This window comes from Zonotrichia albicollis, chromosome 20 (genome assembly GCF_047830755.1).
Source record: "Zonotrichia albicollis isolate bZonAlb1 chromosome 20, bZonAlb1.hap1, whole genome shotgun sequence".
Classification (NCBI taxonomy): domain Eukaryota; kingdom Metazoa; phylum Chordata; class Aves; order Passeriformes; family Passerellidae; genus Zonotrichia; species Zonotrichia albicollis.
The window spans coordinates 7,840,132-7,863,258 of record NC_133838.1 but is presented as its reverse complement, the minus strand read 5'-3'; the positions used below and the strand labels follow the sequence as shown (position 1 = coordinate 7,863,258).

General features: G+C 44.6%; 1 protein-coding gene across 2 annotated transcripts in view; it reads left to right on the top strand.

The window, feature by feature from the left end:
- Positions 1-23,127, top strand: part of EYA3 (EYA transcriptional coactivator and phosphatase 3) — a 42,775-nt gene that overhangs the window by 14,370 nt on the left and 5,278 nt on the right. The window contains exons 4-15 of one of the 2 annotated variants that reach the window (XM_074555799.1): positions 572-651; positions 3,383-3,449; positions 4,224-4,366; positions 8,747-8,884; positions 13,911-13,993; positions 15,797-15,980; positions 17,658-17,797; positions 18,813-18,896; positions 19,459-19,548; positions 20,002-20,060; positions 21,381-21,529; positions 22,964-23,078. In XM_074555799.1, the coding sequence (XP_074411900.1) occupies positions 572-651; positions 3,383-3,449; positions 4,224-4,366; positions 8,747-8,884; positions 13,911-13,993; positions 15,797-15,980; positions 17,658-17,797; positions 18,813-18,896; positions 19,459-19,548; positions 20,002-20,060; positions 21,381-21,529; positions 22,964-23,078 (1,332 nt within the window). The remainder of the gene's footprint in view (positions 1-571; positions 652-3,382; positions 3,450-4,223; positions 4,367-8,746; positions 8,885-13,910; positions 13,994-15,796; positions 15,981-17,657; positions 17,798-18,812; positions 18,897-19,458; positions 19,549-20,001; positions 20,061-21,380; positions 21,530-22,963; positions 23,079-23,127) is intronic. The other variant, XM_074555800.1, reaches the window with a different exon arrangement.

The following is a 23,127-nucleotide window of genomic DNA, read 5'->3' as shown; positions in this document are numbered from 1 at the left end:
AAAGCCTGGAAAGCAATAATCAAGGAGAAACAGTTTCATTCAGAAATTATCTGTACTTCCTACTCTGTGCATGAACAAAGCAACATCAGCATGGAACTGAAACAACGTGGGACAAATCCAGAATAATCCAGCAACCTGCACAGATTGAAGTGCAGAAGTGACCCCCAGCTGAAGGATGTTTGAGCACTGCTCCTCAGGGACAAATGCAGCAGTGAGGCAATGGCTGTGGCAGGGAGCTGTGCCAGCAGGGTCACCCTGCACTGCTGCAGCTCCTGCTTGGCTGCTGCAGCCTGGGCACACGGAATGGAGATGCCAAGAGTGTTTCTCACAGAAACCACCCTGCTGCCCCCTCTAACAAACCCCTCCACTCAAACCCCATCGTTTGATGTCTCATTCCAGTTGCAGATCTCTCTCTCAGAATCTCTTCCTGAAATAGCAAAGAGCACAGGGCTGGGTTTTGTGAAGAGTTAGTTAACCTTGGTCAGAAGGGTTGAACCCAGGGGTTATGATGGCCAAGGATGTTAATTTAAGAGTTCATCATGCTAACACTGAACCTTTGTTGTCCTGGCAGTCATGTGAGCAGCACAGAAGTCAGTGAGCAGAAAACTGAATCTCCAAACCTTGGTTCAAACCTTCCCATGTCCAGTGAGAGTGAGTATCTGGAGTTCTGCCATTGTCTTTGCTCATGTCTTTCCCTGGTACCATGTTCCATCCTCCACAAGCTTTGTCTCCTCCTTGTAATCCTTACCCTGCTCTCACTATCAGTTGTAAAGTGAACATTTGCTGTGGTGTTTACAAAGTGTTAATGCCTGATGGTAAGGAAATATCTGTTTCTAACAAATATTTTTGTATCACTGCCCCTCAGCTGGCTCTTGGGTGCTTTTGAGCACTGCTGTGTCTTATCTGCCTTAGACATGATTCTTCTTGAGGGTTGAGTCCATATCAGTTGTAATGCCTATTGTAAACATGTTTTATAAATCATTATCTCTACACAGCTGGTTGGGCCCTTTGTAGCAATATGCCATACACTTCATCTTAGACTCTCAATTGTATTGAATGTCTGCAGAAAGCTCTTAGGAAATAAACAGAGAGGAAACAGGCAGGGAATACAAAGATTGCATACTAAGTGAAAAGTGGAGTTTTGGAAAAAGAGGGTTGGAAGTTATTGGGAAAGTCAGATTACTCTGTGGAATACCTTTGACTGCCAATACATATTTTGAAGTGTAAGCCAGCTCACCTTAGCTGAAAGTGTGTAAGGTGTAACTTCCCATTGTAATTGATTTAATCATTGCTGTTTTAATCCATGAACTGTGGTGTTGCAGGACTTATGAGAAATTTCATCCTGCAAAACCTCCTGCCTAACTGGATAAGCCATTTACAAATCCCATAAATTGCCTGCAATTTATAGTGGGATTTTTTGCTTTTTCACACCCTTGCCTAATTCTTTGTATGCAATTTATAAACACAAATTCTAGAAATATCATTACTACATAACTATTCAGATGAATATTGACTTTCTTAAAAAAAAGACCCTACAAATCCTCAACATGTGGGAACTGACAAATGTTAGAGGAAAGCCTTGAGGTCCAAAAGTTCTCAGTTTGTGTTTCCTGTTGTATCCTTGTGCTACATGGGCTCACACTGTGAGCAAAGGCAAATGCTGAGGAGCAGAGGAAGGTGATTCATGGATCATTTGGGAGCTTCAGCACATGTGGTTGATGGTTTGTACTTCTCAGCTGCTTGTGTTCAGATCACACAAAGAGAAGGTTTTGAGGTGGCAGAATGGAGATTAGGGTTAGAGCTGCCTGTGGCAGTGTCCTGCTTTCCTCAGTGTAACTCAGGAGAGTTTACTACAGGGTCATACAAGAGCAATAATGCAGGTCCAACATGGAAATCCCAAAATTTTTGAGCACATTATTGGGGCAGAGGATGCTGTTGTCCATAACCCTGTTTTGGAGGCTGTTATTGAGTCACTCCAGAGGGAAAATGTGTTCTCTTGTGGTAGGTATGGAGGAACAGGGCACCTGGAGATAGACAGTGAGCCTGGATTAGCTCCTGGGCAAGCCTGGGTGCTTTGCTTTCAGAGAGGAATCAGCTGGATCCACAGCAGTGCACTGTGTTTGCTGAGGGTTTGGGTAGGATGCTTGTAGATCTGAGCTCATAAACCCATGTGCTTGCAGGTACAGCCACAGCACTTGCTGCACTGTGGTGGTGCCATGTGCCACAGAGGCTGCAGGGGCCAAAATCTGCTGGGCTCCTGCCAGAGAGGCTGCAGGGGCCAAAATCTGCTGGGCTCCTGCCAGAGAGGCTGCAGGGGCCAAAATCTGCTGGGCTCCTGCCACAGAGGCTGCACAGGGCCAAATTTTGTGCTGAGCTCCTACTAGAGAGGCTACAGGAGCCAAAATCTGCTGGACTCCTGCCAGAGAGGCTACAGGGGCAGATTCTGTGCTGAGCTCCTGCCACAGAGGCTACAGGGCCAAATTCTGTGCTGAGCTCCTACCACAGAGACTACAAGGGCCAAATTCTGTGCTGGGCTCCTGCCCATCATTGCTTTCTGCTGGACAGCTGAGTATCAATCAGCTGATGTGATCCAAGAGTGTTCAATGGCTCTTGGATGAGGCCACAGGAGCCCAAGCCCCCATCTGCAGCCCAGCCTGGAGTGCTGTAACAGAGCAATCTCACACAAGGTGAACCAGAGCTGTGCTGGCTGAGAACATCTGAAACATTTCCTCTCTGGGTTTCCAGCTGAGCCACTGTCTTACCAGCTTCACAGTGCAATTGCTGTGGATTTATTGAAGCAGAAAAATCTGGTTAAATGTAAGTGCCAGCTCATTTTAGAGGCATCTCTGAGCCTTGTGCACTGCAGCTGTGCTTCCCTGGATATTTGTGATGTAGTTCATTGAGCTGGAGCTGTTCCTTTTTGCAGGGAAGGCTGTTCTCTGTCCATGCATGGCTCCAGCATACCTAGGGGAAGAGGAAACCTTGGCAAAACAGATGTTTGGTCTCTGCTCCAGGACACAGAAATGTTACACTTGGGGCAGATGAAGCTCCTTTGGCAAATATGCAGGGGTTTGGGGAGGGCTGAAATCAAAGTTTTTTTATGACAGTTGCAAAATATTATGGTACCAGCTGATAAAGAGAAAGAGCTCTGTTTCACAGGGAGGAATAGTGTGACTGACTGATCTACCTTCTCTGGCAAAACAGTTTTGTGCCAGTTTAACAGTGTTTTTTTGAGAATTTGCTTTGAAACAGATATTCAGGGCACTAAAACTTTTGTAAATACAGTGTGTTGATTGAAATGTACCATGAGTATTGACATTTGTCTTTATTTGTTGGGTTTTGAATGCACCTCTGTAATTACACAAACTATTTTTTTTTTCAGTTATGACATGCACTGATTATATCCCAAGGTCATCAAATGATTATACCTCACAAATGTATTCTGCAAAGTAAGTCAAGAAATTGTTATTGAGTTCTGTAATTCTTCTCTCTAAAGTATTTTTTTTGTATCTTTATGCATTTCCCTAGTGCTGTAAATCCCACAACTGGCAGCAGATACTCATTGCTGAAGACACTGAATTTACAGAATTCACCCTTTAGCTTTAGTGACTGTTTTAAAAATGATAAATGAAAGCCCCACAAAGATAAATTAAGCCCTTCAAGTAATTAACATGATAATCTTGGTGAATAATGCACATGATATTTGTCAAATAAACAAATTGAACATAAATAAATATAAGGGGAATATGAAATTTTCTCATCATTCACTGTGTTTAGGAATCTTTGTATTTTTTCCTGTTGGAGCAGGATGGGCTTTAACCCCTGGTGTTTGTTTTTGTGTAGTTTCTGTGTGTGTGTGTCCCCCTGGTTCTTGCAGGTGCTGCTGGATTGCAGCAGCTTCAGGGTGGCATGGTTAGTGGGACTGAGCACTCGTGCCTGTTGGAATGGGGATGTGTCCCTCCCTGCCCTCCCTGCCCTCCCTGCCCTCCCTCCCCTGGATCTCTGGCACTGTGCAGGAGGGATTTGCCCTGCTCTCACTGCAGGCAGCATCTGTAAACTCAGGAGCCTGCCTTGGGAAGCACAAGGAGTTTATTGCACTGACTTGTCAGTCTGAGTGATTTCTCCTTTCTGGAGCAATTATTGAATGTGTCTTTTGGTTTGAAGGCTGAAAGCTGCATAATTTAAACAATTCTTTCTGACTTTTTTCTCTCTTTTCCCCCAAGGCCATATGCACATATCCTCTCTGTTCCAGTGTCAGAAACAATGAGCCCTTACCCTGCTCAGCCTCAGTACCAAGCACTGCAGCAGTCCCAGCCCTACACCATCTACCCCCAGACCACCCAGACCTATGGACTACCTCCTTTCGGTAAAAAGTCACTTCTCAAAGATTTCTCTGTGCCTGCAGTTGCTGTTTTATGTCTCAGTAAAAAGCCAATGTTGAGCTTAACCAGGTGTGTTGGAGAGAAGGGTTTGTAGGAGAGCACATGCATAGCTTAAATTGTAGATGGGCACTGATCTCTTGATGGGGCTTCACCTTCAAAAATAAGTTTTTTTACAAAGCTGTTAATTTGTATCTCCCCATTAAGTTTGCCATATGGTTCTTGATTTGGGATCATCATTGTCTCTAGTTGTGGTATAGCTGTGTTTGTGCAGTTTCCTTCTTAGTGAAATGACACAACACCCCATACTGCAACTCCTCCTTTCTTCTCCTTCCTCCTCCTTTCTTCTCCTTTCTTCTCCTTCCTCCTCCTTCCTCCTCCTTCCTCCTCCTTCCTCCTCCTTCCTCCTCCTTCCTCCTCCTTCCTCCTCCTTCCTCCTCCTTCCTCCTCCTTTCTTCTCCTTCCTTCTCCTTCCTCCTCCTTTCTTCTCCTTCCTCCTCCTTTCTTCTCTTCTTCTCCTTCCTCCTCCTTTCTTCTCCTTTCTTCTCCTTTCTTCTCCTTCCTCCTCCTTCCTCCTCCTTCCTCCTTCCTTTGTTGTTAACCACAATTAAGACATTTTTATTTCATCTTTCACCAAATGAGAGCTCATGCTAAAATGTCTCCAAATTTACTAGGCAAATCATTTCCTTAATTTGCTCTAATAACTGAGCCCTTTTGATAGCTATTCCAGTCTCTGCAAATGCAGCTCCCAAAGAATGGAAGGCAGCAGAGGCTGTTTTATCCCTTAGCAGGGAACACTGATGAGAGGGGGGAGCATCACAGCACCATGCAGGGAACTGGGGGAGCCCCCTGTGGCAGTGCTGGGGTCCCCACCCCTTGCACAGGACATGGTGGTGCTGGATTTGTGGTTGGACTTGATGATCCTAAAGGTCTTTTCCAATTTTTACCATTCTGTGATTCTAAATATGTCTCAGGCCTGTGGTTGTACTGCACAGTATGCACTGAGCCTCTTGCAGATTTATCTGTGATGCCAAAATCTTGGTACCTTGATGTGTGTAAACATGAATTTTTCTTTAGTTAAAGAATTAGATGTCTTGGAATAAAAACAGCTAAATTTCTGGCTTTTGTTAGCTACTGACAGAACATGGGCTTTTGTAAAGGTTACACAACAATTGATTTGTCATTATAGATTTGAAAGATGGTGGAGGAAAGATAATAAATCCAGACTTGGCTTTGTTAAACACAAGTTAAATTGCTAATACTGTAATTACTGATGGTTGCTGGAACATACTCCTCCTCACTGGGTGCCTGCACTTTGGTTTCAGTGCCTTGTTGCACTGGTTTTTGCTGTTTTTTGAGTGCCTGATGGTTCCCTTGGCTTCATTTATTTGGTGTTTTTTGATAGTGTGTTGTGCATGATGCACTGAGGCTGCCTTGTGTGCTGTTGTGTGTTTTAATGTGTCACATGTTGGTGTTTTTAAAGGCAAATATTTGTAAATATGTGGAGTGCTCCAGTGAAATTGTTTAAAACAGTGGTTTAGACTTCTACAATTGTGAAAGGAGGGAGGGAAGGTGTAGGGGTTTTGTTAGAGCATTGTGTGTGTGATGTTTTGTTGGTTGCAGTAGTGGTGCCTGTATTTGGGGGGAGTGTTCATTTTTTAAATCCAAATGCTCTGGAGTGCAGGGGTACTCAGCTGCTTCAATATCCTACCCTAAATGTAACACTAGAAATTCTTCTGAAAACCTGGAAGGAGATCTGCGTTTTCTGTTGACTTCAAAGGAGCTTTCATCTGTAAAATATCCCAAATGTCATCAGTTACTGAAATGTCTGGTGTTGATTTTAGGTCTGTTGTTAAACACCTGAATATTTAGTGTTAGGAAGATGTTAAAAGTCATTTCCAGTAATGGAAATCATAGTGGAGCCTGCTGGGTCATGCTGAGAAGATGGACCTTGCAGAGTGTGATGGAGAGGTAGAAGGCAGAGCATTGAACACACACACTGCAGAGGGAATTCTGGAAATTCTGCTCACAAAATCTCCAGTGAGCAAGTGAGGGCCAACAGCTTGGTTTTAGCAGCACCAGAGGCTTTTACAGAGGTTGGTGTGTCTTTCTACCTTGTATTTGTTTCTATGCCAGAAAGAAGGCACCATGGCTTCTCTAAGTGGGACAAACCAGCATGAAATTCAGGCAAGCTGACAAACACAGGCATAGCCTGGAGGTGGCTAAAGTCAGGATGCTCTTTTAGAGAAGGGATGACCTGTGCTCTTGCTGATTTGTCACCTGTCTTGGTGCTCAGTGCATTGTTGTGCATGGGATGCCCCTGTGGTCTGGAGAGATTGTGTTAAAGAAGCATTAAAATAAGAGTGGTGACATCCAGGCTGCCCAGCTGTTAGCTGGTATTAGAAGCACCATGGATGTGATGGTTTACATTAACTCAAAAGCCTACAAATGCTGGGATGTCCTGTGTGGGGCTTTTCCATATCTGTAGATGTGTGCTGGGACATTCTGTGACACACAGTGCAGCCCCTGGACATGGAAGAGTCTCATTCCTCCTCTCACAGCTTCTCCTCCATCATCCTTGAGGCTGTGCCAGCTTATCATGCTGTCCTGCAGGACATTTGCCATCAGCCCTGGGTGTAGGAAATATAAAAGACATGTGTGTAACAACAAGACAGGGAAGGCAGGGGCTAAAGATGCCTTAGCACATTTCCTGAATCACCCTCTGTGTGTGTCTGACCTGCTGGCACACGCCCTGGGTGGGTTTGTGTTTCACTCTCAGGTTCTTTGGCACTTCCTGCACGTTGTGTGACCATCACATTGTGCTGCTGACTGCTCCTGGTCCCTCTGCTTTGTGCCCTAAGGAGCTTCTGGTTCCTGTCCCCTGTGAGAACTGCTCAGCCATTTGGGATGGTGGCACTGCCTTTCCAGGCTAAACAAACACAGCTACTCCCACTCTCCTTGGAGGATCTTTTTCCCATATATTTTGTTCTGGAGTTTTTCCACAGTCTTTCTTGAATCAGCCTTTCCTTTTTGTTTGCTAATTATTGAGGTTCTGGAGGCTTGAAACCTTAACAAAGACACAACTTGAGAGTCAAAGAGTCAAACCCTGGGGTAACTGCAGAGGGGAGTGATTGAAGTTGACTGATAGGTGTCAGTTCAACTTGAGAGTCAAAGAGTCAAACCCTGGGGTGACTGTGCAGACAGGAGTGATTGAAGTTGACTGATAGGTGTCAGTTTGGGATCAGATATGTAAATACATCAAAGGGCCATTGCAGAATTTAATTCTGACAAAGCTGCAGCATGGAGTGACCTCCTGGAGCTGCTGCTCATGTCCAGCTTGATGGAGTCTCTCCCATGTCATTTAGGTAAGAAACCTGGAGCTCCCAGCCCATGGCTCAGTCCTGCTGGAGTGGGTGAAGGGCTGCTGGTGGCTTCTGCAGCCTTGCTACTGTTTTCAGGCTGTTTAAAAAGGAGGGTGCTCTTTCTGATGGCCCTGACCTCTGTCTAGCTCCAAACCTCCTTTGTCCCTCTGCTTTGCACACTCCTGCTTGTTTGTAAGTAGATTCTCTCAAAATATTTCTGCTTCCTAACCAGGGCAAGGGAGAACTGACTTTGGCTTTGGCTGTAGATTTGGAGACACTCAGATGAAAGCCTGAAGAGCCCTGAAGAGCAAGGCCTGAGCTGAGCTGCCTCAGTTGGGCACTGTTGGCACCCATCAGTGCAGAGACCTCACCTCACACAGCACCCAAGCTGAGCCACGTGCTTGGTGTGCCCTGTGCACATAATTGCAGTCACTCTGCTCTCTGTGCTGTGCCCAGGGTTCTTACAAAAGCATTCCCAAACAACAGGAAGTCTGGAAGAAACATTCAGATTTTTAATTAATTTTTTAGCTCTATATTTGTTGTTGTCAGTCTAGGAAAAATTACTGACTTGTGGCTTGGTTTAAAATATTCATCCCAAAGCCCAGTGAAGTAGTGGAATTGAGCTTGGCCTATAGATCCCAGTTTGGCCTCTCTGTCACAGCTGATGTCCCTTGCAGTGCTGTGCAGCTCAGCACAAAATCACAACCATTGGCAAGTCCAAATCTACCTGGGCACTGAATCTCAGTGACACAAACAGATTTTAGTTAAAAGCTTTGCAAATTAGTGTTCTTGGTGCTTTTAATTTTCTCTTTTTCAGCCATTTTGTCACCAGCTCTAATCCCTGCACAGCCTGACAGGCAGTGCTTACTATTGCCAAAATTAAACATTTTCCATGTGTCATTTGTTACTTGCTTTTGTGATGAGCAACAATCTTAATCTGAGGTAGGAGCATGCTGTTTGGTCCCAGCATATTTGTTTATAACTGGTCCAATTTATCTGATTCAGGTGCACTGTGGCCAGGTATGAAACCTGAAAGTGGTTTAATTCAGACTCCATCTACAAGTCAGCACAGTGTTCTTACCTGCACTACAGGGTTAACCACAAGCCAGCCCAGCCCAGCACATTATTCTTATTCCATTGAAGGTAACTTGGCATGGTTTTTATCTGCATCTCTCTCCACCTAACTGAGTCCAGATACCAAACTAGAGAGGCCTGCACGCTTGTCCTTGGTTTGTGCATGCTTCTGGATGCTTTGCCTCTTTTCTCTTTGTGCCTGTGTGTTTGTGGGGTTGTGTTTGCTCCCCCCTGTGTGTGCACCAGGCTGGCTCGTTGGTGCCATGCTGCTGGGCTGAACAGGGTGAGCAGCAAATGGGAAGGGGAGAGAGACTCCTTGTTGTGTTCCTGCATGCTTTATGGGGAGTGCTCTTGCATTTCTCTGTGTTTGTGGTCTTTAGATCGATGGCAGGAAATATCCTGACTGCAGTGAGATTTTTTAAACATTTGTTTTTAATTCCTTCTGGAGGTAGATGGCTCTTGAATGTCACAGACACAGGTTGGTAGATCTGCTAGGAAGTGAATTTCTCAGTATAGAACTACCAATCAAATATTATAATTGCTGGAAGTGCCAGATCTAACAAGGCAGATGCTGAATTTCATCAGCTTCCACAGCAGTGAATGTGCCAGATAGCTGAATAATGGAATATTGTTCCTTATGGCACACATCTGCAAATTGATACCTCTTCTTTAGGCTGGAATTTGCCATTTATGTTTTGGTGATAAATGGTGGAAATTTGTCTCTTTCTCTGGAAATTTTATAAAGCATTTCAGGAATTTGTAATCTATGCCTTGTGGAATATTTTCACAAAATAATTTCAGGGACTTGAGGAAATTTTCAGTTCAGCTTCCTGCTCAAAGAGTAGTTGATACAGAATTCAGAACCAGATTGCTCAGAGCTTTATCTAGTTACATCTCCAAAACCTCCAAGGCTGGAAATTTTGCCAGTTCCAGAACCTGACTGTTATTATGATGAATTTTTTTTTTTTTCTTTTATTGACTCAGAGCTTTCACTTTTCCATGTTCTGACCATTTCTCTCCTGCTGCTGCTGCTGCACACCTGCAAAAAGAGCTTGTGTCTGTCCTGTCACTAATGTCCCTGCAGGTACCAGCAGGCTGCATCAGGTCCCCAAAGCCACCTCCTCTCCTGGCTGGACAGTCCCTGTCCCCTGAATGTCCCCTTGCAGGGCACATTCTCCAGATCCCTGGCTGGTTTGGTGTCTCTTTAGCAGACCCATTGAATTTTATCAACATGTTTCTTGTGCTTGAGGGGCCAAACTGAATGCCACAAGCAGATGTGGTCTCATGAGAGCCAAGGAAAGGAGGATAATTGTTAAAATCAGCAGTGAGTGGGTTTAGCATGTCTCTCACAGAGGAGAGTCCTGTGGTGTGCCATGGGCCTTGCACAGCTTGCATTATTGAGACACTCAATGGCCAGGTGTAGTATTTATCCTTAATTTACTTTTCTCATGCATAACTGCATTCAGAAATTGTTTGCTGCAATGAACTGATCATTTTTGTGAGCACACGGGCTCCAGAAGCAGCAGGACCAGAGTTTTACTCACTGATTGAGAGAAAACAACTTTGTGCATCTTGGCACTGAGCAAACCACTCTGGAATTCAGTTAGTTAAATGAAAGGAAAGCAATACTGGAAATACTCCCTGCTTCCAGCTTAACCCTCCTTCCCCCAGCAGGATGATTTCCTGAGAATCACAGCCCAGTGGGGTTGCCAGGGCTCAGGGATGGTGCCACACAAGATTTCCCATGAGGGGCAGAAGGGGACAGACCCATGCCAGGCCTTGCTCTGTGAATTATAAAATCACTGATTTGTTTGGCTGGAAGGGACCTTAAAGATGATCCCCTTCCCACCCCTCTGCCATGGCAGGGACACTTTCACTGCCCCAGGTTGCTCCAAGCCCTGTCCAGCCTGGCCTTGGACATTTCCAGGGATCCAGGGGCAGCCACAGCTGCTCTGGGCACCCTCACAGCCAAGAATTCTTCTCAGTGTCCCATCTAACCCTGTCCTCTGGCAGTGGGAAGCCATTCCCCCTTTTCCTGTCACTCCACCCCTTGTCCAAAGTTCTCCAGCTCTCTCTGAGCCCCTCTGGATGCTGGAAGGGGCTCTCAGGTCTCACTGGAGTTTTCTCTTCTGCAAACTGCTCACCCCCAGCTTTGTCAGAGTTTCACACAGGAGAAGGATTTCAATCTGTGCTGCTGGGAGAATGTGTGATGTGAGAAATTTCCCTGCAGGCTGGCTCTGAAAGTGTGCACAAGTCACCCCAAAGTGTGCAAAAGTCACTCCAATTATGCAGATGCTGTTGCTTTTTGGAAAAACTTTTTGCAGACTCCAGGAAATGTTTCCTTTTTCAGATTTGCTATATTTCCTTCTCAAGCAGCTCACCAAGGGTTCAGGCCAGTACAGGGGCTGGTGCCAGGGAGGTGTTGAAAGGATGGACAGAGTTGTTTCAATAATAATCTCTGGAATATCTCAATAATAATCCCTGGGATATCTCTCTTTTCTCTCCACTAAAATCAGGATGAGACACAGCTGTACAATGGTGCTGACCCACTGGAAGGGAATTTCAGTGCATGGTTCTGGCTTTGGCTCTTTGAAAATGCTTGAAGCAAAGCAGATTGGGATTAGTGAGGTAGAGGCAGGGAGGTAATGTCTGAGGATGAGGTCTGAAGTGAAGGATAAAGAAAGGAAAAGAGTCATGGCATCTTCAATTCAGTACTTGTGTTTGCTGGTCTGAAACCTCAGCCCTTCAAGTCATGTTTGGCAAATCTTTGCCAAATATTTTTGCATAGTTGTGAGCCATTCACAGGTAAAAGGAAGTGGCCCACAGTGCAGGAAGAATTGGTTCATCCGTGTGGTGGGAACTGTTTGAAAAAAATCTGGTATGAAGCAATGTTTAGATACAGGATTATTAAAAAGACCTGTTGGAGGGAGACCAGAGTTAAAATAAACAATGAAGTCCATGTGAGGGAATGCCAAAGCTTTTTTCTCTTTTCTTCACTTCTGTAATCAATCTCAGTGGAGAAGCAGCCTGAGCAGAGCATTACAGATCAGAATCACTTTCTGTTTCCTGTCCATAACAGTCCTGAGAGCAGTGGTGTAACAGTTTTATCTTCCAGAGAGTTGCTCTGCTCTGCCTGCAGGTTTGTTCACTCAGCAAGGGTCTTTTCTGGAGAGCTGGCCTTCACAGGGGCCTGGGAAGGAGCCTTCTTTTAAGGTGGTACAGCCCTGATAGTTTCCATAATGTGCAATTAATTGGAAGGAGCTTTATTTGGAAGCTGCCCCTGGTTTTGAGCAGTTGTTTATGAGTGTTTGTGGCAGCTTCCTGGGCTCACACAGCTGGGCTGCAATACCTGTGGAGCTGCTGCAGGCCCTTGAGTGTCTTCACTGCCATTATTGCTGTTCAGTGCAGCAATTTTGCCTTTTTCTCAATTTTTTGGGGCTGATTACTTCCCTTTGTTTCTGCTTCCACAGAGATGTCACCCTGTGACCCTGTTCACAGGGATCTTAGGATGAGGGAAGGGATGAGGATCTGACTCCAGGTTTCAGAAGGCTGATTTATTATTTTATGATATATATTCTATTAAAACTATACTGAAAGGATAGAAGAAAGGATTTCATCAGAAGGTTAGCTAAGAATAGAAAAAAGTGGAATAACAAAGGTTTGTGGCTCGGACAGAGAGTCTGAGCCAGCTGACTGTGATTGGCCATTAATTAGAAACAACCACATGAGGCCAATCACAGATGCACCTGTTGCATTCCACAGCAGCAGATAATCAATGTTTACATTTTGTTCCTGATCCCTCTCAGCTTCTCAGGAGGAAAAATCCTAAGGAAAGGATTTTTCATAAAATGTATCTGTGACATCCCCCTTCATATTTCTCATCTCCTATAAATCCTGTGTATTTCTAGACATCTTTTAAGATCTGTTTCTTTTCTTAACTTTTTTGAGGTGTATTTTGGGTCCATTCCTCTTTCCAGGAGGCACCAGGTAGTGTTGGTGCTTGCCATAGCACAACATGCATTCATTAAGAGTTCATGGTGGGTCTGTTTTCCTGGGGGAGCAGGACTGAATCCTTCAGAACTTTGAGTTCTTGGGGTGAATTTTGTGTGGTTGCATTTGCAAAAAATATGGATTTTTCTCAGAGTGATGGTAAGGAAGGGATACTGTGAATTTCTGCAAGTCTATATAAGTGATTTTTTTTTTGTTTTATTTGTGTGCAGAGGAAGGTGGTTTAGAAAATAAAATAGTTCTTGGTGGCATCTGGTTTTGTACATTCTGGTTTTGTTCCTGCTGGTTTAATTATTTATTGTTATCCTTCTGAGTCCCAAAATCCCATGGTGGGGAATGTTTAATGGAGTGATCCTATGTCTGTAATCCCCCAAAAAGTGCTAAGCCACTGCTGTTCCCAAGTGCTGCTCTGGCAGCCCCTTCTGTGTTTGGGAGAGCTGAATGCAGTGACACAAAGCTTAGGAAACGGCTTCAAGTTGGTGCCAACAACTGCACATCCCTAAGAACTCATCCTGTGAGCTGTTGGCAGATTATTTCAAAAAATCACATCCAAAAAGCATTTCTAGACACAGGGATGTTGGGAGAGATGCTCACTTTCTCCACCAGGAAACACTCTGTTTCTACTATATGAAACTTCTTAATGTTTCCTTAAATTTTAAATCTAATTAGACTAAAAATGCTAAGTTTGATGTTTTTCTTTAAACAGAACTGATTTAAACAGATTCATGTCCTTTTTCTTGATTTATTCTGATTCATTTTCATCTGCTACTGATTGATCATCAGAATGGGACTGTTGTCTTATCAAATATGTAAAACCTTTTTAATTCTACAACAATTACTTAGCAACCATGGAGGGAAAAGGTTTCTGAACCATTGGAAAGGACTGGTTTTAAAGATGTACTTGCTGTTCTTTCCTGTAAACCCAACTGAAATGTGTCAAAAACTGGTGTCAAAACACACCCCAGTCCTTTCTGGGTGTTGGTAGCAGAGTGCTGCTTGCACATTCGCCTAGTAAGTATTTATTTCACAACTTCTCATTTCTTCTGCTTTTCTAGAATATTTAATGCAGTAATTCTCAATTTTACAGCATCAACTACCAATGCCAGTCCAGTCTCTACATCCTCAACTGTTGTCAATATTTCCACATCAGCAGTAGCCAGCATCTCACAGGTAAAACCTCCTTGGTAAATTTATATGCACCATCTCATTTACCTTTGTTTAACAAGTTGATCAAATTATCATGGAAATATCACTTGTGGTACTGGAGCTGTGGGGCTCAGTGTGTAACTCAAAGCACCAAATCACTCCTGCTGTCTCTTTGACCATGGTGCTTCTCCCTTTGGCCTTTGCAACAAACTCACTCCATCTGTTCAGAGCTGTTGTCTCATCTGCAGATTGTGAGGTGAGTCTTAAAATTGAGATATATGTGAGAGACATGGAGGGGAAGAAACAATTCAGCTGTTTTGAGGACTAAACCTGCAGGGAGGATTGGAGTTGGGTGTTTTCTTGACACCTTTGTTCTCTCTCAGCAGGAATAGGAAATGAGGTTGTACCCAAACAAACCCCAGCCAGTAAAGTAGAGTGTGCATTCTGATGGTAGAGTAGAACAAAGTGAGAATCCCTGCAGGCTAACAAAGACCATTTCCCCTGCCTTTTCCCTCTGTGGGTGGTTAACAGCCATTCTGAGCTCTTGGTTATACAGAGGAAGCTTTCAGTGTCCAGCTTTTCAGAAAGAGAATACAGGAAGTGTGGAAAATGCAATGGATGCACAGAAATCCCTCTGTGCTTATGCTGTTGCTTTTTAAACATTAACTTGTTTGGAACTGTAAGGGGAAAAAAAGATTTTCTTTTAGTATTTCAAACCCAGGCTGCTCTTCAGGGGAATCAGGAGAGCACTGTGTACCACAATAGTGTGATGTCACATTTGCTTTTTTTACTGTCAGTAGCGGAAGGTGAAATCCTCAAGCACAGCTCCAGGTGCTGAGCAATCTCCTAAATGAATTAAGTACTTTTCATAAATGGATACCTTCCAGCGTGCATAATTATTGCTTGATGAAGTCAGCACATGAGTAAGGGCCATTTATCCTGTACTTGTGCCCTCAGCAAGGCCCAAGGTCACTTTCTGTCACTGTCAAATGCAAGACAGAACCACACATTCCAGAGCACAGAGTGCACTGATGTCTTGGCATCCACTCAACTCCCCTCTTACTGTCACTTCAATCATTATTAATTCATTTTTGCAGCCGCTGGAAGCAGAGGAATGGCCCTGTGATCACTGGTGTCCTCTTAGAACCTGCCTGTGCAGGGGCCACTGGGCAGCCAGGGCTCAGCCCTTTTTGGGAATGTCTTCATATGCAGAATGAAACAGCATAAAGTCAGACTGTTAATCTGTCAGCTCTTGCTGGGATTTTTTTTTGGACAGGATATTGTGGTGGAGTTCACAGGGGTCCCAGGATGAGGGAAGAGATGAGGATCCGACTCCATGTTTCAGAAGGCTGATTTATTATTTTATTATATATATAATTACATTAAAACTATATAAAATATTTATATATAAAATATATAATATATTTAAAATATATTGAATGTAAAACTATATATATAATTATATTAAAACTATACTAAAAGAATAGAAGAAAGGATTTCATCAGAAGGCTTGAAAGCAAAGGAATGGAATGATAATAGAATCTTGTGACTGACCAGAGAGTCTGAGCCAGCTGACTGTGATTGGCCATTAATTAAAAACAACCACATGAGACCAATCCCAGATGCACCTGTTGCATTCCACAGCAGCAGATAATCAATGTTTACATTTCATTTCTGAGGCCTCTCAGCTTCTCAGGAGAAACGATCCTAAGGAAAGAATTTTTCGTAAAATGTGTCTGTGACAGGAATTTCTAATACAAAAGTCAGAGGTTCAGAGTGTTTTCTGAATGAGGTGTCCTACCATCACTAACTCTTTCCCCCCAACAGGAATATCCTACCTACACCATCCTTGGCCAGAGCCAGTACCAGACCTGCTACCCCAGCTCAGGCTTTGGGGTGGTGCCACCAGCAGAGAGCAGCACCGAGAGCCTGGCCCTGGCCACCACCACGTTCCCAGAGGAGAAACCAAATGCCCTGGTGCCAGCTGGGGCAGTGCAGAGACCTTCCTCTGGTGAGGCTGGGGCTGTGGAATCCCCCTGAAATTCCCTGTGAAATTCCCCTGAACAGTGCAGGGGCAGGTGTGGGGAAACATCTCCAGAGGGTACTGTTGGAATCCATAAAGTCTTTTCTGCTGTAAAGTTTCCCAAGCCGTAGATGTGACAAATAACAATAGGACTCTGTAGATGTGGCTTTAGGATGGCAACAAGTTTATTTAATGTATATCTTTAGAAGATTACTATGAATAGAGCTCTGTTCTTTGTCTCTTATGAGATAGTCTTTGTTTTAACTACCATTAGGTATGTTTTATGAGATTGGATGGAAGGCATGTCAATATGTCTTGTTTTGGTGTGATTGGCTGAAATCTAAACTGAGATGATTTTATGTCATTCCGTATTACCCCACCTTCTGTGACATTTCCCTGTAGACCAGCGAGCTGTTAACAACAATGTTCTGAGACTGATGAGCCAACAATAAAAAAGGCTTTTCCCTGGAAGGCTTTTCCCTGGTCTGGATTTGTCCAGTGTTGTCCATATTTGGACTTTTTGCCACGGCAAGTGGGTTCCTCTCTTAAGACGTGGGTTCCTGACACCATTGCACCTCTAGCTACCCTGCTACCCCAGTAGGTACCTGCAGCATCTTGGCATGCTGGGCCCAGGGGGACACTGGCCTTCCTTGGCAGAACCTTCCTGGTCCCACTGGTGTGCAGAGTACTGTGGTGGGCCAGCCAAAGTGAGCTATCAGAAACCTCCTACTGCTGCCATTGCAGGACTCCTAGCACTGCTCTGTGTGCCCCAGGGACAGGGGGCACTCTGAGCACTTGGCTGCAGGAGGGAAAGATGCAGGAGGTGATGTCCTCTGTGTCCTCTGTGTCCTCTGTCCCTAGGAATTGTGTTCTTAGCAGTGGCTGAACAGGCTCCATCCCATCTCCCCGTCACTCATGGCCATCCTGCTTGGTCATGGTCAAGGCTGTGTCTCCAGGGCCAACATCATCACTGTTACTCTTTTATATTCAACTTTCTATTAAATAAAATAGACATAGTTGAGTAATAGAGTAGTTCCAGCGTAGTGACTTTGCTCTGCAGGCAGCAGCTGTTGCAATAGCTCAGTTCTGGGGGACTGAATTGAGGAGACAGAGCTGTTTTTAAATGATGGGATGAAGAAATCATGGTTTGTTACAGGGCTTTGCAAGGGTCCCTCAGGGTGAGAGAGATAGACGAGATTCTTGGCTTCATGATCAGAAGGCTGGATTTATTATTTTATGCTATATAATACATTAAGACTATCCTAAAAGGAGTAGAGAGAAAAGTTCAGAAGCTGCTAAGCTAAGAATAGAGATCAGAATCAATAACACAGGAGCTCTCTCTGATCTGTCCCAGAGAATGGCTTGTCTTTTGATTGGCCCTTAATTGTACACAAGCAACATGGACCAATCACAGGTGCCCCTGTTACATTCCACAGCAGCAGATAACCATTGTTTACATTCTCTTTCTGGGCCTCAGCTTCCCAGAAGAGGGAAAATCCTAAAGAAAGGATTTCTATGAAAAAATGTCGGTGACAATGGTTTATGGTCTAATCAAGGTTCAACTATTACTGCATCCACATAGTAAAGTTACATCTTAGCTTTTGCTGCATTGGTGTTTGTTCTGAGAGACAAAGAGATGAGAGCTGTGTGATTTCTTTCTTCCAGGAGATGCATCCACAAGTCCTTTGCTACCAAGAGCAACAGCAAGTAAAGAGTTAGATGAGCAAGCAAGAAAAAACATCCCTGGAAAGAACAGAGGGAAGAGGAAAGCAGATACCTCCTCCTCCCAGGACAGCGAACTGGAGGTAAATAGTCCCCAGCACTGGGGCTGGGACTTTGCCTGCCTGAGCTATGAGAGCCTCCAGGGCTGAAGATCCTGTACCTGGACAGTGAGATCCTGTTCCCAGTGGTGTCCCAGCACTGCCACATCCCCCCAGGGAAGGAGCTTGTCTGTCTCCACTTGGAGTCTCCCATGCTGCAAATTTCCCCTTCTTCTTCCACAGCAATTTTTCATCTGCCATTACTGAAAAGAATTTGTCTCCTTTGCAATTCCCTTTCAGTTAGTTGTGATCTGCTGTTGGATATCCTTTGGTCTCCTTTTGCTGAGAGAAGCCATCCCAGTTTCCTGTGGGCTGCTGACCATCTCAATAACATTTTGCTGGCAGCTCCCATTTCCTCACAGACCCCTGGGACCAGGGATGCAGTGTGGGGTGACCTTCCCAGTGCCAAATAGGTTGAGACAGCACCTCCTTTCTGTGGCACACTCCTGCAGGAAAGTCACCTTTTCTACAGGGAAAGGTGGCTGCTGGCTTGTCCTGGTGTCCAGTTTGCCCTCCAGCTCCTTCAGAACCAGTGTGAGGGGTTTTTCCACTCCACCTGTTGGCCCAGCTCTCAAAGTCCTTCTGTGGAATTGAGGAATGTCTTCTGCCATTCCTCATGGCTGCCCAGTGCCTTATTTATAACAAAGGTTTCTCTGACAAACACCAAGGGCATGCACTGGTGCTCTCCAGATCACAGAAAGTACACTTCACCTCAGCAGGACTCTAACATTCATTAGCACTCTAAGCTTTACTTTCATAACTATAAAAGCAAGAGAAGCTTTTCAAATAATTTAACCAAACAGCCATAGCCTGAATGTGTGCTTATAAATAAACTGCCCTGCAATAAACTGAAGAATTGAATGTTTTCAGCCTCTAGGATGACAGTTGTTCATACCTGTCAGAGCATACTGCAGCTAACCACAAAATGAAAACTTGTTCCTTTATTGCAGTTCAGTGCCTGGAATCTCTCAGCTCTAACCTCCTGTTGCTCTTTCTGCAGAGGGTGTTTCTCTGGGACCTGGATGAGACCATCATCATCTTCCATTCTCTTCTCACAGGGTCCTATGCTCAAAAATATGGCAAGGTAATACTGTCCCATGGAAGAAATATTTCTGTCATACAGAATTAAATGTTAGTCTTTGGAGAAGGAATAGTTTGGGTTTTATTTAAACTCTCTGTGGTGGTACTTTTAAGTTGTTGGCAGTTTGGGGCAGGGAAGGAGCTAAATTTGGCTTTATGCAGAGCTAGGACATGGACATCACCACCATGCCCCTTCTTACAGTGCAAGTGTATCAAACTGGTTTCACCCTCACTGGGAATAACTGAGGTCCTTGCACATAGGGGAAAGAAGTGGTTTTTCTCTGCCAACAAACATTGTAGATTTTTCAGTGTTTTGTATGTGCTGACTGTGAAAATATATCAGTCTCTCCTGTGGGGCACTGAAGTGTTTGGTTTTTTTTGGTTTTTTAATTGAGTTGTTTAAACTACTAGGGAAATTGCAGTTAACACCATTGAATGTAGCTGGAATTATGCCAGGTTTGATATACAGTGGAAACTCTGTGCAATTTAACTGATGAGAGATTTATGACAATTCCCTCCTGCCTGCATCCACAGTGCATTTACATTTTCTTTTTGTGTTTTCCCAGGATCCAACGCTAGTGATTGGCTCAGGTCTGTCCATGGAGGAGATGATTTTTGAAGTTGCTGATACTCACTTGTTTTTCAATGACTTGGAGGTACATGGCAAATGTTTGAAAGGCAGAACTCCACATTACCATGTCAGAATTACACCTCACTCTGTGAGGCCTCTGTGCTTCAGAGCCTCTTATGTACTTCATATATGTACTCTTACATACTCTTATGTATAAAATTATATACTAAAAGTAAGCACAGCCAAATCAGGGGGGCATTCTCAGCTGAGAGGAATTCTGCAGCCTTCCAGTGTCAGGAGCTCTCTCAGTGTCTGCTGGGTTTTTACTTGAACCTGTACAAATAAAAAGGGTGATGTCTGATCCATCCTGGATTTGCATTTCTGGGCTGGTGAGCACTTGGCACTGTGGCATGGCTTGTTGCTGTTGGGAAATGTGAAGGGATTGGTTTCTATCACAGTTTCTTTAATCTGTAAATGTCTCTGTGTTTCTGGATTACCACAACATGACTTTATTTTTGGTTTCTTTTGTCTTTACCAGGAGTGTGACCAGGTACACATAGAAGATGTGGCATCTGATGACAATGGCCAGGATCTAAGGTTGTACTGATGAATGCAGGAAATGTATTGCTGATGTACTCAGGTTTTGTGAAGACTTCAAATGCAGATGGGGTTCAGGGATGGAGCTCAGCATTGTGCCAGGAATGAAACCTGGCACAGTGTTTGTTTGCTGGGGGGGCATTTCTTTGAAGACCTACAAAGCATTAAGAGTTTTGAAATGATATTGTGAATTACATTGTCCACTGTTGAGTGCTGCCTCTGTGCTCAGTGACAAATGAGGAATGGAGAATCAGCACTTCAGATCTCATAATTACAGCATTAGATTAGTAACCTAATCTAATGGTTACTCAGATTAATGGAAAAAGTCCCTGCCTGTGGCAGGGGTTTAGAATGAGATGATCTTGAAGGTCCTGTCCAACCTAAGCCATCCTATGATTCCGTGATCTTGACCTTTGGAAGTCCCCCTGTGGTTTGCATCTCTCTGAGAGCTTGTGGTGCTCACTGTCAAACAGGGGGAGGAAGGTTTTTTACTGAGCTGAACTGGCTCATGAAAAAGTCTGAGAAAGATCTGTCAGGGAGAAAGAAATACAGGAAAAGTGCTGAAGCAGGACTTGCTTTCTGCAGTTATAAACGGGTGAAGCAGCTCATCTGCTTGTGGAGCTGCAGCTGTGATGGAAGGACATGGATGCTGTGTTTGGTTTATTGCTGCAGGATGGGGAAGGGGTCAGTGGGAAGGATGCTCTGTGTGGCAGAGGAGTGAGCAGCCAAAGAGTGAAGGAAGGTTTTGTAGTGAAGGGTGTGAGAGGAGTTGTATCAGTGCAGCAGCTGGGTGTGAGCATTCCCACAGGAGGCAGGCTCTGCTCCCCAGGTGTTTGTGCAGCTCCTCTCTGAGCTGTTCTCCAGCTGCTGCCATCAGCAGCCTCACCAGAAAGGCCTCAGTGCTTCTGCTGCTGTGGCACACCCAGTGTGGGTGTGAGGGTCCCAAGGGGAGAGATGAGAATCTTGACTCCATGTTTCAGAAGGCTGATTTATTATTTTATGATATATATTATATTAAAAGAAAATGATAAACTAAAACTGTACTAAAAGAATAGAAGAAAGGAGACATCAGAGGGCTAGAAAAGTATGAATAATAAAAGACAAAAGAGTCTGACACAGCTGGACCATGGGTGGTAATCAAGTATAAACAATCCACAAAGATGCACCTGTTGGTAAGCAAACCACATTCCAAGCAATCAGATAATCATTGTTTCCATTTTGTTTCTGAGGCCTCTCAGCTTCTCAGGAGAAAATGCTAGCAAAGGTATTTTTCAGAAAATAATCAGTGACACCCCTAACACATCTGCTTTCCTGCAACAGCAACTACAACTTCTCCACGGATGGGTTCAGTGGCTCGGGCAGCAATGCCAACCACAGCTCCTCGGTGGGCGTGGACTGGATGAGGAAATTGGCCTTTCGCTACCGCCGCGTGCGCGAGATCTACAACAAATACAGAACCAACGTGGGAGGTGAGTGGGGCTGCACTGAGGGTGTGAGGTGGGGCCAGGCTCCACCCTTCATGTGTGACATGGGGAGTAAAGCATTCTCCCAGTGCTAACTGGGATCAAATTCCCGTGAGCAGTGTGCCAGTGCAGGCTGTGATTTATCATGGAGATAAGGATGGGCACTCAGTCCTAGAGGCAAAGGTTTGGTGCAGATAGTGTCCCTTTGCTGATTGGGTGTGAAAGGCTGCCTGGCACTCTGCTCAGCTGTGGCCTCAATTTACCCTGCTGCTCAGGAGCTCTCATTCATGTCTCCACAAAGTCTGCCTTTGCTCATTTCATTGTCAGGAGATACAGTGGTAACCCCTGGGCTGTCAGGCCCACAGTTTGATCTGACTTCTCTGCTCTCTCTCCACAAAGTCACTTAAAGCCTCCTAGTTTCACTTCCCTTTCAACTCCAAAGCAGTCATAATCATGCAAACCACAGTGAGCAAATGGAGATGAATTTTCTCTTTAGTCTGAATCTTGACATTGCCATCCCCAGAAAAGGAACATTGCTCACCTGGTAGGGTGGCTTGGCTTGGTTGGTTGTGGGCTTGGGTACCCTTTGCCTACACAAAAACCTTCATAAATTTTGTTTTTGGGACATATTATCTAAAAACCTGGTGTTCACAGCTACAGCTTTCAGCCTTAAAAATCTGCCAGTACAGGTCTGCAGTTCAATGTGCTGCAGTTACCTGATTTCTTGTAGGGGGGATCAGATCATGATTTCATATTTTGCTTATTGGAAACATGGATGCAGAGTTTTTCAGGACCTGTGGGAGGCTGCATGATGAAGCAGCTGTCAGTGCAGCCTGCTGTGGGTCCCTCTGTGGCCTCAGTGTAGCAGAAGGATGCAGTGAGGGGGCTCAAACCTCATGGATGGAGATTGGAGACATGTGCAGGCTCCAGGTGCCCCTTTCTTGCTATGTTTACTGTCAGGAGCAGAAATGGGCTTTGCTTCTGTCTGCTTTTAATTCAAAACCGGAGGCTTGAAGAAAATTATATCTATAAGCAATTACAAGCATAGGAATAAAATAAGGGGAGTAGTTAAAAAAAAAAGATATATAAAAGGGCTTAAAGTGGAAAAGGTCCTTGGAAAGCAGAAAGTCAGAGAGGGAGACTGCAGGAGTTCCTTCCCCTGCTCTGTGGCCTTGGACCCCTGCTACTGCAAGAGCTTTGTACAAGAGAAGTGCCTTTGTTTGTATCCTGAAAAGTGCTTTGAAATAATTGCAGGTAAGTCTCAGCCCAGTTCCCATGGTCAGTCCTGGATGGATGTCTGGGCTCATTCATGTCACTGAGAGCTGGTTTCTTTCATTGCTTTGAGACAGTCCAGCTCCCAGAGGCTTCAGTTGTGTTATTTATTGCAGAGCCCTCCCTGTGTCAGGCTTGCCAGACAAACACGTGTTCCTCACCTTGCAGGCCTGCTCAGCCCACAGAAGAGGGAAGCTCTGCAGAGACTGAGGACTGACATAGAAGTGCTGACAGATTCCTGGCTGGAAACTGCATTAAAATCCCTGCTGCTCATCCAGTCCAGGTATGGAACCTGCAGTGCATGTGAGGCTTTCTCAGCCCTTTCTGGCCCT